The sequence below is a fragment of the Sceloporus occidentalis genome, unplaced genomic scaffold (assembly GCF_023333645.1).
Source record: "Sceloporus occidentalis isolate IW3139 unplaced genomic scaffold, rSceOcc1.0.p SCAF_8, whole genome shotgun sequence".
NCBI lineage: Eukaryota > Metazoa > Chordata > Lepidosauria > Squamata > Phrynosomatidae > Sceloporus > Sceloporus occidentalis.
Genome location: NW_028316988.1, coordinates 4,105,616 through 4,120,480, shown reverse-complemented (window position 1 = coordinate 4,120,480; position 14,865 = coordinate 4,105,616). Strand labels below are relative to the sequence as shown.

The window sequence follows — 14,865 nt, the reverse complement described above, 5'->3', positions numbered from 1 at the left end:
AATTAATTCCTGTAGAAGGTTTTCGTCATCCCCTTTGCCAGTTGCCAGGTCCTGAGCTCGAAAGTAGATTTATTTCCATAATGGATCCAATGATAATTATTTCACTATTTGGTGGGGGAGGGGAGAGCGAAGGGGTGGCGCATGATTTATACGGTGCGGCTGATGCAGTTTCTCACCCTCTTTGGTTTTTACGATCTCAGCAGTGGTTGTTTTGTAGGGGAAGGCGAAGGGAGGGAGGGCAGTGCGCTGAGCCTTGCTTCTCAGAAGCAGAATGACTTTGAGAGTCGGAGAGGTGAGGGGGGATACAAGGAAAAACACCCAGGAATGCTTTGCCTTTGTTCTCAACATTATTCTGGTATGGTAACCCTTGGACCCGCTTCCGATCATCGCCTCTCAACATTGATGATTATCCTTCTTTCTGGAACTCCCTTCCCAAAGGCCTCCCGAGACACCAGTTTTATTTCTTGGTCACAGTGGTCATATGTGAAACCTCAAAGTACAAATTGTTGGGAAGGCTTTGGGTTTCATCCCCGCTTCCCAAAGGTATCTAGTTGGCATACTGTTGGTCTTAACCCAAAAGGGCTGTTTGCAGACATATTTTTTAACGATAGAGCCTCCATGAAGTGAAGTGTAGCATATGCATCTATGAAAGTCTACAAAAGCTCATGCTGCCAACTTCTTTATTTCAGTTAGTCTCAAAGGTGCTATAGGATCTCTCGCCATACAAAATAGGCATGGTACTTATGACATGTTCATGTGGTACTTTATGATATATACATGGCACTTCAAGAAAGACACATGGTACTTTATATAGGACTTCACAAAAGAGCCTCCATGAACAGAGGTAGCATACCTCTTGATCTTCACTTGCTGAGCAAACAAGCAGGGGCTGTTCAACTTGTATGTCTGTAAAAGTGCTTTCAAGTTACTTGTCGCCTTATGGGGAATCCCATGAATTTGCTAGAGCTTTTCTTAGTCAGAGGTGGTTTGCAATTGCCTTCTTCTGAAATATAGTCCACAGCACCTAGTATTCCTTGCTGGTCCCCATCCAAATGCTGATCAGCAGTTGACCCTGCGTAGCTTCCACATTCATTTATGCCTTTGCTCTATACATTTATCTGCTAAACAAGATGAACCCTTAGAGTCCTATATTTATATGTATCGTTTTCTTCTGCCAGGCTGGTACCTACAGCACGATTTTATCCCTTGCGCATGCACTGTGTCCGAGCTCTAACTCTGCTGTCGGAGAATACACGGACCTTCATTCCTGTTCTGCCTTTTATTTTGGAGGTAAGTGTTCTATATGAACTTAGCAAAATAGACATAGAATTCAAAGATGTAGCCATGTTAGTCTGTAGAATCGGTTTGTGGAGAGATCTTGTAGCACCTTCAAGACTAACTGAAATGAAGAAGTTGGCAGCATGAGCTTTCGTAGACTTTTGTAGATGCATATGCATCTGAGGAAATAGACTGAAGTCTACGGAAGCTCATGCTGCCAAGGTCTTTATTTTAGTTAGACTTGAAGGTGCTACAGGATCTTTACATACAAAATAGACATGGTACTTATGACATTTTCACATGGTACTTTATATAGGACTTCACAAAATTCAAGGAGAAAGGTCCTTCTCTCCAAGGACTTAATTTAAGTCCTGGAAGATGCTAGAGGAGAGGAATGGAAGGGACCACAAGGGCCATCTAGTCCAACCCCTGCCATGCAGGAACATTGCTCCGGATCCTGTTCTCTGGAGCAGCAGAAAACAAGTTTGCTCCATCCTCAGTATGACACCCCTTGAAATATTTAAACAAGGCTATCAATATCACCTCTTAAAGTCTCTCCTCTTAAGGCATGGGAAATAAGACCAGGCCAATTAAAGGAAGAATGTTCCTATACTTCAGTCTTATATGCTTGGGCCTGGTATGAGGGCCTGGTTATTGGCAATGGTGGTATGTGTGTGTAAATATTTGCATGCTTTGTACAAGCCTATTAGACGCAGTGTAAACCTAGACAGCGAACCCAGACATCAGTGTTGGAGATTCCCAAGAGTATGATGGGGTTCCCCCCCCCCCCCATTATTTCTTTGGTGGGTGGGCAGTGGATTGCCTGTTATATTTATTTTACTGAGAATATCCTACTCCAATTGGAAAAGAACTCTACTTTGAATAGAAATTAATAGAAAACAAAAAGTGGGGGATATGTAGGTGAGTGGGTATCTGTTCTCCCCTTCATCAGCCTTCTTGCATTTCTCTGTGCTAGGAATCATCTTTTTGCTAATGAATTAAGTGCTTTACTTCCATGCTTTTGTGGGAAACAGAGGTGTAAATCCCCTGACATCTGCCCAGTCAAATCTTCCTACCAGATTATGTGCCAGTGAGCCACTGCTTTCTTTGCTGACTTCTTAAATAGTTTCTTTGGCAATTAATACACACTTTTGAACTGCTGCTAGCTTTAGAGGAGGTCCACTTTGCAAAGACTGTCAGGGGACCAGCCCTCCCCAGCCTTACTGGCCAAGAGTTTCCAAAACAGATTTTGAACCAGTCCCTCCAGTTGCTGCCTTTGCCAAGATAGTAATGGCTTGGGATGTTTCACTGGGCCAGATTCAGCGGTGGGGTGTCCGGTTGTTGAACCCCAAGATACCTTTGGAAGAGTACCTTTTCCCTTATCTGCTACACAGACATTTTCATAGATCTCTAAATATTTTATTCCTTGCCAGCAGCTGGGCTGCCCACAGCTATGGGGTATCCTGCCCACAGCTATGGGGTATCCTGTCCACAGCTATGGGGTATCCTCCTGTGTGACACTGGAGTCTCTGGACAAAAAGCTGTGATTTCTAGAGAAGATAGTTGTCTCCCTACTTGCCTTTTAGTTTGCTGTGTTCTCGTTCTCTCTCTCTCTCTCTCTGTGTGTGTGTGTGTGTGTGTGTGTATTCACAGAAAGAAAGAGATGGCAGATGGTGCACAGAGAGGGGGAGAAAGGAGGTCTGCTGCTTGGGAGTGAGCCAAGCCACCTTGGTTCGCTGCTAATTGTAGGGAAGCGAAAAGGCCCCTGTGGCTTTTCTCTGTGTGTGTGTGTTGTCGTTGCAAACGTCCGTTCCTTAACCACATCCTCTCTGCCCCGTAGCAGCTAGAGAGGCCTCTCTGTCTCTCCTGACCCCCTTGCGGCTTTTTGGCTGATCCTTTCTCGCCCCCCTCCACCTCCCGGCTAACCCCATGTACCCTCATGCGTCTGTTTCCTTCCTCTTTGCTCCCTCTTGTGGGATTCTGCCACGTGGGTTTCGTGATAGAGCATCTTCCCCCAGCTTCTCCCTTCCTTTTCCTTGCCCTCTCTTTTTTCCCCCTTCCCCTCTCGCTCTCCCACAATCTCCGGTAGATAACAAGAGCCCCCCTGCCTCCCTCCTCCAGGCAAGCCACATATATCATCCCAGCCGTGGTTCTCGCTTGCTTTCCTGCCTGGCTTCCGCCACCAACCGCATCCGATGCCCGCTGGGCCTTGCAAAAGGCACCGCGCCCACCAACTTAGACTGGGTTGTTGTTGGGAGGAGGGAGACTGGATTGCTGTAAGTGTACTTAGTTTGTATTCCTTTAAAAGAAAAAAAACCACCAGTGTGTTTGTGGGGCGGAGTCAGCTGCTGAAAATGGAGATGCTTCTTAAGTCTTTTAGAGGATGTAGTCCAACCATCTGCTCCTTACAACCACCATGCAGGGTCGGTTGTTTATTAGTGGAAAGAGAGTTGGGGGTGTTTTGGGGGGATGGAGTTCCACAATTTGGGAGCCGCCACTGAGAAGGCTGTCTCCTGTGTCCTCACCAACTGTCCTGGTGATAGTGGAAGGACCCAGGGCCTGAGCAGATGGGGCAGGATAGCATGGTGTTCACCTGCTTTTGTCTCTGGATCGCCTTCACACCGACCCAGGGAATCAAAATAAGGAATGTTTGGAAACCTGTAGAATAGTGGAGTTGGAAGTCATACAGTCCAATGTCTTGCCATTGTAAGGAATCCAAAAGCTGCACCATCCTTTTAGATACTGCTTGGAAGCTTCCAATAAAGGATTGTCCACCATCTTCTGAAGCTGTTAGTTCTACTGCCAAATGGTATATACCATTACAGATTTCTTCCTCGTATTGAGTTGAAGTGTACCTGTAGGACTTTCTAGAGTAACTGAGAAGAGAATTGATCCTTTTACTATATGTCTTACTGCCCTTCAGCTACTAGGATAGATCTTGTGATGAAATTCTCACCTTATAGCACTGTACTGTTGAGTATTTGACCATAGATTTTTGGCAGTGACCAGAACAGCTTGCTTGATAGGAGTCTTTCCTCATAGGGCATGGTTTCCAGACCCTTCACCATTTTAGTCGCCCTCCTTTGAACATGTTCCAGTTTCTCAACATCCTTTTTGAATTGTGGTGGAATTGTGTTTTGAAGAATTCCCACCATCCTTTTTGTTGTGTAGCGGTAAAATGCTGTTGCATTGCAACTGCAGTCTATCCTTTGAGGACACCCCCACCTTGACCACATCAGCCCTCTCCCCACTGCTGTTTCTCTTTCCCTGTGCTGCTGAACTGGAAAGAGGCCTCTTGTTTCTCCTTCCCCTTACCTTCTCCCTCCCCTTTCCCTCTGCTGTCCTTGTCACCACCACGATGACAGCCGGGGCGTCTTGTGCGGTCTCTCCAGGTGCTGGAATTCCCCAAGCCCCTGCCACTGGAAATAAGAGCGAGATATGTGATGCGCCTTGACAGCAACTTCTGCTTCCCTGGTGCAGAGAACACCTGCCCCCGGCGGCTTCGCCTCTGTTTTAGGGGGGTGAGACGTGCGTCAGGAGTGGGTGGATGGGTGCCATCCTATACTTAGAACCAAGCTGGATGGCAGCAAGGGGGAGAGAGCCAAGTGGAAAGCACAGAAGCAAAATGAAGCAGATAGACAGCTAGAATCCTCTGCCTCTTGTGGAGGTTCTGCCATCCCCAGCGCTGTCTCTGCATTTCAGTTATGATAATATTTTTTGGCTGACAGGCGTCGGTTCCAGCGGCAGGAGGCTTGTTTGGCTCCAGGGCTGGAAGGCAAGTATGGGTAAACAACGTGGAAACATCTCCTCTCCCCCTTTCCGCCTCCGCCTCCTTCCCCCATGGGGGACAAGGCTGGCTTGCCAATTTAAAAATCATCTCCTTTTCCCCCAGGGGCTTGCGGGAAGGAAAGAGGGGTTAACCCTGCTATGCTCAGAGAGGCACTTAAAAAAAAACAACCCACCCACAACTGCCACCCACCCACACAGCACACAGCGAGGCTTTGAACAGATGAAGCCTCATTGCGGATGGATGTTTGGGAGCCACATAGCTAGGTCCCCCAAGGGCTGCAGTGGGAGGGCTCAGGACTCGGAGGGCGCATAAATAGCAGCTCTGAAAGGTTGAGGAATTGTGAGACAGTAAAATGTGATTCCAACAGCATTCTGGAGCATGGAGAGACTAGCACCGTAAGGCTTGTTCAGTTTAGTTTCATAAGCCTAAGGAGTTGGGGGGCTTTGGGTTGCAACTCAGCATCAGCAGCATCAAATTTATAGTACTAGCCAAAGGCCGTGACAAGGACATTAAAAATTACACAAAGTATGCAAAGTACACAAATACAGCAAAATGCTATGACAGCCAATGACAAATATTGTTACAGAAAACAAAGTTAGAGACAATCAGAAATCATCATTCTTGGAACGGACATCCTTTTCCAAGTCAATGTGTGCGTTTGGCTCAGGGATATTGATGTGCTGTCCAGCCATCGTGACTCTCTGGGAAGCTTATGGTTCTGATAAAAAGAACATTTATAATGCACTTATAAACCATAAGAACAAGAATATATAATCCGTCATAAAAAGTAACTGCAGAGAATAAGGACAGCTTCATATTTTTATGCAGTAGTGACAATGTTTTAAAACATGTTTTTTAAATTGAGCTATTAACTTAAATTGTTTAAATAAGGTTTCCCAAAAACTATTACCCCTTGCATTTTTGCCTTCTCTCTGAGCCTGTTCAGTTACTCAAAGGGAGAAGGTAAGGCCAATGGCTCCTTGAGGACTGACCTTCCTATGTTTCTAATATCCTGTACGTTTTGTGTGTACCTTAATAAGGATGTTGAGAAACTGGAGCCATGTGTCCAAAGGAGGGTGACTAAAATGGTGAAGGGTCTGGAAACCATGCCCTACAAGGAACGACTCAGGGAGCAGGGGATGTTTAGCCTGGAGAAGAGAAGGTTAAGAGGTGATATGATAGCCCTCTTTAAGTATTTGAAGGGATGTCATATTGAGGAGGGAGCAAGCTTGTTTTCTGCTGCTACAGAGAACAGGACCCAGAGCAATGGATGCAAGCTCCAGGAAAAGAGATTCCACTTCAGCTTTAGGAGGAACTTCCTTACAGTAAGGGCTGTTTGACAGTTCAAGACACTCCCTCGTATCCCTCCTTGGAGGTCTTTAAACAGAAGCTGGATGGCTATCTGTCGGGTATGCTTTGATTGAGAATTCCTGCATGGCAGGGGGTTGGACTGGATGGCCCTTGTGGTCTCTTCCAACTCTATGATTCTATGATTCTAGTGCTGGCCCTACCTTTAGACTAGGGGTAAGGGTCATGTGGCCCTCCAGATGTTGTTGAGCTTTTCTCATCATTGGCTTTGCTGGCCAAGAACATCTGGTGAGCCATGTAAATCCCACCCCTACTTTGGGTAGCGGATTATGGCAGTACCAGCAGCTGCTTCCTTCCTGGCTGTTTCTCATTGTCAAGCGGGAAGAGCTGTGTGTTCCTGTTAGTCTGGCCTGTGTCTGCTACTGGGCAACCAGTATCTCCCCAGGTATTGATCAAGTCCTGCTCCCATTGTGTGTCATCATTGGCTAGGTAGGGCGAGCACTAGAATCATAGATTAGGGTGGATGGGAACTGGAGTTCATTGTCTCATCATTAGCCAAGCTGATCAGGACTGATAGGAACTGGAGTTCAATAAGATTTGGATTGAGGGAGGTTCCCTTGTTTGTCTGTAAGCATAATCTTGTTCTTCTGGCAGCCAGATATCTCAGTCTGGCCCCAATGTACCCCGGTGAAGATGGGATAATAATCACTTCTTTCCTTTCTCCCCAAACAGATTTTCCAGCAAGTAGACTTCAACAAGAAGCCAGGTCGCATGAGCAATAAACCCATTAACTTTGCCGTCATCTTGAAACTCTCCAATGCCAACCTGCAGGAGAAAGCGTTTCGGGTAAGGAGGATTTGCATTGTTGGCGGAGATCGGACGGTGGAGGTCTAGAGAGGACATGGGAGTTGTATTATATGCTATATGCGTGCTTTAGTTCAGCTTTTGGTTTTCAGGAAGGACATTTTGGGGATTGTTAAATTGTGAAGTCCAAGCTTACCCTTTTATGCATTTATTTCAGTTATTTATAACCTGTCTTTCAAAGGAACATTCCCAGGATGGTTAAAGGAAGAAATAAATGATAGAGAAAAGTGCCAGTGTGATTTGGAGCAATAGTTTGCATTGGGAATAGTGTATTTAAATCAATTCCAGCCAGCTGAACCTTCCTTTGGGATTTTCTATTCCATTCCCCCTTCCACATTGTTTGGGCTGGGAGTAATGTTGCTTATGTGGCCAAAATGGTTCATGGGAAAGAATGGAATGGTAATTTCTCAATCTTGATTCTGACAAGCACAGCCAGAGACAGGGAAGGGTTTGGGTGGTGTGATAAGAAGTACTGTTCAAGGAAAAGCTATAGAGGACCTGCTGCTGCCTTTTGTTTTTCTTTCCTTTCTCAATATTGTGCTACACGGAGGCCGCACTCTTAACTATATACTCCTTCCACTTTGGAACATCTTTTGCATACTTTGTTCTGGGGTCTTGAGTGGGAACTAATAATGAGAATACAGTTAAAGTTCTAAAACCCCTATCCCTCCCCCCAGTATAAAAACATAGTAATACTAAAAAGAGATTAAACTAGACAGATATTAAAACAGTAGTATAAAATCACAGTTAAAATCAATGGAAGATTTGTAAAAGAAAAAAAGAAACGTATAGCGGGGACCAGATAGGATGGAAAAAGTGATGGAGAAAGGGGGAGAGAAGTGGAGGGGGGGGGAGGCAGGAAAATAGAGGTGGACCTAGTCTGGAAAAGCCTGCCGGAAGAGATCCGTCTTAATAGTCTTCTTAAAGGTTTCCAAGGTGGTGATCTGACGGATCTCGTCCGGAAGTCGTTCCAGAGTCTAGGAGCAACTGCTGAAAAGCAGCTCTGGGTCACTGCCAAAAGTCTAGTCCTCTTTAGTTGAAGCAGATTCTTCCCAGCAGAACGAAGAGTGCGGGGAGGATGATATGGGAGAAGGCGTTCCCGCAAGAAGTCAGGACCCAAGCCATGTAGGGCTTTAAAGGTTAAAACCAACACTTTGTATCTTGCCCGGAAACTAACAGGCAGCCAGTGAAGTGATTTTAAAATTGGTGTAATGTGGGCAAATCTAGATGTGCCAGTAACCAGCCTGGCTGCCATATTCTGTACCAGTTGAAGTTTCCGAACTTGACACAGAGGTAGCCCCATGTAGAGCGCATTACAAAAGTCGAGCCGAGAGGTTACCAGCACATGTACTACTGTTTCAAGGTCTTCCCGCTCCAGGAAGGGGCGCAGTTGGCGTATCAGCCGAAGCTGAAAGCAAGTTCTCCTGACCGTCACATCCACCTGAGCCGTCAGATGGAGAGATGGGTCTAGGAGCACCCCCAAACTGCGGACAGAGTCCTTCAGGGGAAGTGTGACCCCATCCAGAACTGGCTGACATAAATCCATTCCCGGTTTGGGAGTCTCTATTACTAGTACCTCCATCTTACTTGGATTCAACTTGAGTTTGTTTTCCCTCATCCAGTCCATTATTGATTCAAGACAGGCATTCAGAAGAGAAATGCCTTCCTTAGTCACTGCATCAGTCTGAGACATAGAGAAATATATTTGGGTGTCATCAGCGTACTGATAACTCCCCGCCCCATGTCTCCGGATGATCTCACCCAGCGGCTTCATGTAAATGTTGAACAGCATTGGGGACAGAATCGTGCCTTGAGGGACGCCCGACCTGAGCTCCCTCTTGGCGGAATAACTGTCCCCAAGCGACACCATCTGGAATCTACCCAAGAGGTAGGACTGGAACCACTGCAAAGCAGAGCCTCCGATTCCCAACTCTCTTAGGCATTCCAGAAGGATACCATGGTCGATATCGAAGGCCGCTGAAAGGTCCAAGAGCACCAGCAGGGTCACTACTTCCCCGTCGGTGCCCAGACGGAGATCGTCGACTAAGGCAATCAAGGCCATCTCAACTCCGTAGCCTGCCCTAAAACCGGTTTGAAATGGATCTAGGTAATCCATTTCATCCAAGATTGCTTGGAGTTGAATGGCGACTGCTCTTAACTCTGTCTTTCCTCTCTCTCTTCTATCTCACCCAGGATGGACTCATTGAACAGCTGTATGACCTGACGTTGGAGTATCTTCATGGCCATGCCTACATGATTGGTTTTCCAGAGCTAGCTCTCCCTGCTGTTCTTCAAGTAAGGGAATTTTGCCCAAATGTTTTTGGTGATCTCCTTTTGTTGGGCTCAGTCTTGTATTTTGGTCTGAGATGGACTTGGGAGCCAGCATGATATAGTGGTTTGAATGTTGGGCTAGGACACTGAGAGACCAGGATTTGAATCCTCGCATGGCCATGGAAATCCACTGGGTGACCTTAGGCAAGTCGCACTCTTTCAACCTCAGAGGATGGCAATGGCAAAACCCCTCTGAACAAATTCTGCCAATAAAATCCTGTGACAGGGATAAGTCAAAAATTACACGAAGGCACACAGGAACATATGATGGGCATCCTAATTTATTCCCTATTCAAATAGTATAGTTGAGGTAACCTCCCTCCTTCCAGGTGAGTTGGACTGCACCTCCCATCACATGCTTGCCAGCAATGGTTATAGGAGTCTTTTTCCATTACGTTTCACGTCTGTACCTGTTCACCCACCCCTCCCTTAAAGATAGCTCTCTTAAGCCAATGTCTCCCTTTCTGTCTTTGCTTTGTCTTTCCTGGAATTCTCCCTCTCCCTCCTTCCTTCCCTTGTGGGTGTTTGGCTCTAGGCTCAGCTTGGCTCATTCTTGAACTGGGACATGGCGGCTCAGCTGTGAATGGGTTCCAGAGCTGAACATTTACCACTTTCCATTTCTTACTTGAGAAGCAGGAAGCGACGAGGGTGGATCAAAATGAATGGCTTTGGACCAACTGGAGTGGGGATGGGAGTTGTTAGAATGAGACTGCGTGACGTGGAACCTGCTTGGTGCTCTTCCGCTCTGGCTAATAAACCCAAGCTCCTTGTTGAAGGATGCTGGGTTGGCTCATTCTCCACACTCCAGAGGATTTTCTAGGGAAAAAGCCTCTGCCTTCCCTTTCCCTCCTCTCTTTTTCTGATGATGCACCAACTTGGCTAGCTTTTGAAAGCGACTGGGACGAATGCCTGCCTGTTCCCTTGTTCCTTTTGCCAAGGAGGGGAAACGCTGAAAGACAAACTGCGAAAGAAAAGCTTAGACGGGGAGAGAAGAAGGCATGTTTTTCAGGCAGGGACAGGAGAGGTAGGATTTATGAAGCCATCCTTGCATGGATACATAGAGAACTCAAAACCATCATTCCAGCTGCTACTGTTAAGTCGTGTCCCATTTGCCTCAAAGGGACAAACTCCCATTTGCTTCTATTTGTCAGTCTGCCTACCCATCTATTTGTGTATCTGTTTTCTTCCATGAACTCAAGTTAGTTCTCTTCCTGCCATTTATTCCCACATCAGTCTTTAGAGAGGGTAGGCTGGGAAAGAGTGACTGAATCATAGAATTATTGAGTTGGAAGAGACCACAAGGGCCATCCAGTCCAATCCCATTCTACCATGCCAAGAACTCTCAATCAAAGCATTCCTGACAGATGTCCATCCAGCCTCTGTTTAAAGACCTCCAAAGAAGGAGACTCCACCACTCTCTGAAGGAGCGTCTTCCACTGTTGAACAGGCTTACTGTCCGGAGGTTTCTCCTAATGTTGAAGTGGACTGGTCTAAGACCAGCCAGTGAGTTGGATAGTGTGGCTTGGTGTGGACTGCAACCTGGATCTCAGAACACCCAACCCAATACTTCATTCATTGTATGACATTGGTACTCTCCTTGTGTATCAGAGCTGTTCTGAGTGATTTTGAAGGCAGTTTCTGTTGGTAGAAGCTCCGTTATGGAAAGGATGGGATCATTCATATGATGGTAACGGCAGTGCTATTTGTAGGATTATCTCTTGAGATAACCCTTTCATCTATCTTTTCCCATCCTTTCCCCTTGTTTTCTTGGGAACGTGCACATTTCTTAAATAATCTTGTTATATGCTACTTCTATACCTCAATCCCTTTCCTTTCCCAGTAGGCTGCAGAGATTGCTGGATTTTGTAACTCTGATCAGTCCAAACCAGTATGTCCAATGGGTATATTGGATCGGAGTTGTAGCCCAGCACCATCTGGAGCACTGTAGGCTCCCCAGCCACATCTTTCTAAGTTAACCTCCCAGACCAAAATGCTCTCTAAATAAGTAGTTTTAGATGCAAATGAATTTCTCTCAGGCCCAGGAGTGAAGGGGCAATTCCCTTTTGGAAAGGAATTCTATAATTTAGGCAGGGGAGTCACTAGAGAGGTGTAAGGGGCAGAGGTTCATGTCCCAAGTCAATCTTTTTGAAATCAGAGAGGGTCTTTTCTCTTTCCTTTCACACTTGCTTTTCTTTTGTTCTTCTTCCTGCCTCTTACTCTGCCTTCTTTCTTTTTCTCTCCCTTCCTGTTTCTTTCTCTCTTGTATTTGTTTAGTGACTGAGATGTTTTCAGTCATCCAGCAAGGCAAACAATGCGTCTTGATCTGTTTTGGATAAGTTAATTTGCTTGAATTAATGAAATCCAAGTCTTGTTTTCTGGCTAGAGGCAGAAGTGTTTTCTTTGCAAGAAGGAGAAGTCACTGGTTAGACTTGCTCCTTTAGTTTCCGATCAGCTTCTCAGTCTTTTACTACAGTTTCAGATTTTTGGGACCCATGAAAACATGCTTGGCCATGCTATCCATGCTACGGGGGGAAGCTAGAGTGCTGATAGAATACATCTTGTATTAATTTCATGATGTATTTGGATGTTCCAGGGCAAACTGTGTAGCTGTTGTCCCAATTTGTTCTGTCCATTTGGTTAAGATCAGAAGTAGATGGTTTTGTCACCAGGAAAAGGGGTGACAGGAACCACGTTTGTTGTGGTGTGGCTTCAATTTGCTTCTAACTTACGACAACCTGTCGCAGGATTTTCTTGCCAGGATTTGCTCAGAGGGAGTTGACCATGGCCTTTCTCTGAGGCTGAGAGAGAGTATGACATGCCCCAAACCCCCCAGTGGGTTTCCATGGTTGAGCAGGGATTCGAACCCTGATCTCTCAGAGTGCCATTCCCACTACTGGTGGTGTAGGATCAACCCTAAGGTTGCAGATCATTGATTAACAGCTTGGGCCCATTCCAAAGTTGCCACCCCTCAATTGGAGCATGGAAAGTTACTGTTTTGGACTACAGCTCCCATAATCCACAGACTGCTAAGGGTTGCAGACCTAAAAGGGTAATAGTTTTTTGTGGGTTTGTTTCAGGCTATGTGGCCATGTTGTAGAAGGGTTTATCCCTGATGTTTTGCCAGCATCTGTGGATGGCATCTTCAGAGAATGCTGACATGGAAGGTATATATAGTATATGCTGTGTCCTTACCATCTGCAACAGAACAATACACGGATTAACAAGGAAATCACTCCAACCAGGGTCACATTATATACACACACACACACACACACACACACACACACACACACACCTCTCTTCCATGCCAGCATTCTCTGAAGATGCCAGCCACAGACGCTGGTGAAACGTCAGGAATAAACTCTTCTAGAACATGGCCACAGAGCCCGAAAAACCCACAAAACAGCTATGGACGCCAGCCATGAAAGCCTTCAATTTCACACTAAAAGGACGACTTTCCTAAGCTTTGATTTCTCAGATCAGCAGACCTTTCATAGTGATCACTACTGGAATATTGATTAAGGTTCTGTTAATTTTAACAGCCTCAGTCCTTCGACATTTTTGTGAATACAGAGCAAAGGTGGGCAACATTTGGGAGAGGGTTGCAGGGTTGCTTGGTCTGTCTAAATCTACCAGGGGCATTCCCCCTTTGCTGTCGTCCCTAAGAGACCCTTTGTTTCTTCAAAAGAAGTATCAAACAGTTGTCATTTATGGGAAAGCTTTTTCCTGTGTCACTTGCAAACTTACTAATACTTTCCTGGAGGTGAGCTTTGGGTTTGGCGATCCTGAGGAGTTTTCGGGTACAGCAAAAATGAACAGAGGGGTGCACTTCATGGCCGGCAATTCCCATGTTGCCCGTGGTTGATACACTAGGATCTGCCTTTTGAGAAAAGCCACTTTTGCTAGTTCTTTTCTGCTCAGGATTTTTAATCCCTATTCATGTGTTTTCCAAATTAGAACCATGCTTCCGGTTTCGCTAGGTTTTGCGTGCCCTGATTTCTAAACCTTTGTTGGCTTTGTCTACGTTCTAAATATAATGTTGGGAGGAACAGAAGGTCTTTGGTTTGCTTTTGGTTTGCTTTAAATTGGGAGCTTTTCATTGATTTTACTCCCCATCTGATCCCTTTCCTGTTCCTTTCCTGTTCCTCCTCTTCTTCCAGCTGAAGTCTTTCCTGAAGGAGTGCAAGGTTGCCAACTATTGCAAGACAATCCGTCAACTCTTGGAAAAGTTGCAGGAAAACTCTGCCTACATCACTACCAAGCGCCAGAAAGCCAGCTTTGGCGTCGCCGACCGGGAGGCTGTGGTGAGTCTTCCTTGCTCCCTTCAGTATCCTAGGAGATGTACTTTGGCTGAAACTTGGCAGAGCTTTGCATGCACTGCATGCATAGAAAGGACGGAAGAGGAGGATTAGACAGAAACCTTAAACCTTTGCTTGACTTTTTACAGTATGTGCCAAATCTTACGTCTCACACAAACAATCCTGATACCCCTACATTTGCTAATATTTGCCTACATTTGCTAATATTTCCAAATATACATATATAATCTCTCGCCTATATAATAAAGCATTTTGGACATGTCCTTCTTAACCCCAGCTCTAGAAAGTGTATTAGGTCTCTCTCATTCACATTTTACAAATGAGTGACTGTGGTTAAGAACCAGTGCAGATGTAATGCTGCCTATACCAGGGGCAGGCAACTATGTAGGGTATAATATAGATCCTCAATCAGAAGAGGTGGGATATAAATAAATATTTATTATTATTATTATTGTTGTTGTTGTTGTTGTTGTTATTGTTATTATTATTATTTATTAGGGGCCTTTCAATCCCTCCCAGGTTTCACTTTCCAGAGCGAGCCCAAATACCTTTGTTTTTCTCTGCAGTCCCTCTCAAAGTGTTTACAGAAAGTGATATTGTGTCACCTTTTTGAGAAGGACTGCAGAGGAAAATGGAGGTCTTTGGGGGCAGGTTCTAGGGTACTTACTAGGATGGGATGGAGGTGTTTTCATTTGCAGGGTCTCTCTGTGGTTTATGGACTGGTTGGGCTGCTCTGGAGAACTCTGTGGTTTTCAAGGACCACACAAATGGGTTTAAAGGCCACATGTAGCACATGCAAGCCTCACTATGTCCACCCCTGGCCTAAACCATCCCTTGTGAGTGGATAAAATGTGCCCTGTGAGTGTGGCTGTTTCTCCTACACCTCTTCACACAAACTATTCTCGCTTCCTTTTGAATTTTTGTGCCTATGACAATGAAGCATTAGATTGATATGTGAAATGACAGCTGCGTTGC

General features: G+C 45.6%; 1 protein-coding gene across 1 annotated transcript in view; it reads left to right on the top strand.

Moving 5' to 3' along the window:
* NOC2L (NOC2 like nucleolar associated transcriptional repressor) overlaps positions 1-14,865 on the top strand; it is a 50,601-nt gene that overhangs the window by 20,484 nt on the left and 15,252 nt on the right. Inside the window, exons 12-15 of the mRNA XM_089534261.1 lie at positions 1,179-1,290; positions 7,109-7,222; positions 9,434-9,535; positions 13,732-13,875. Coding sequence (XP_089390387.1) covers positions 1,179-1,290; positions 7,109-7,222; positions 9,434-9,535; positions 13,732-13,875 — 472 coding nt within the window. The remainder of the gene's footprint in view (positions 1-1,178; positions 1,291-7,108; positions 7,223-9,433; positions 9,536-13,731; positions 13,876-14,865) is intronic.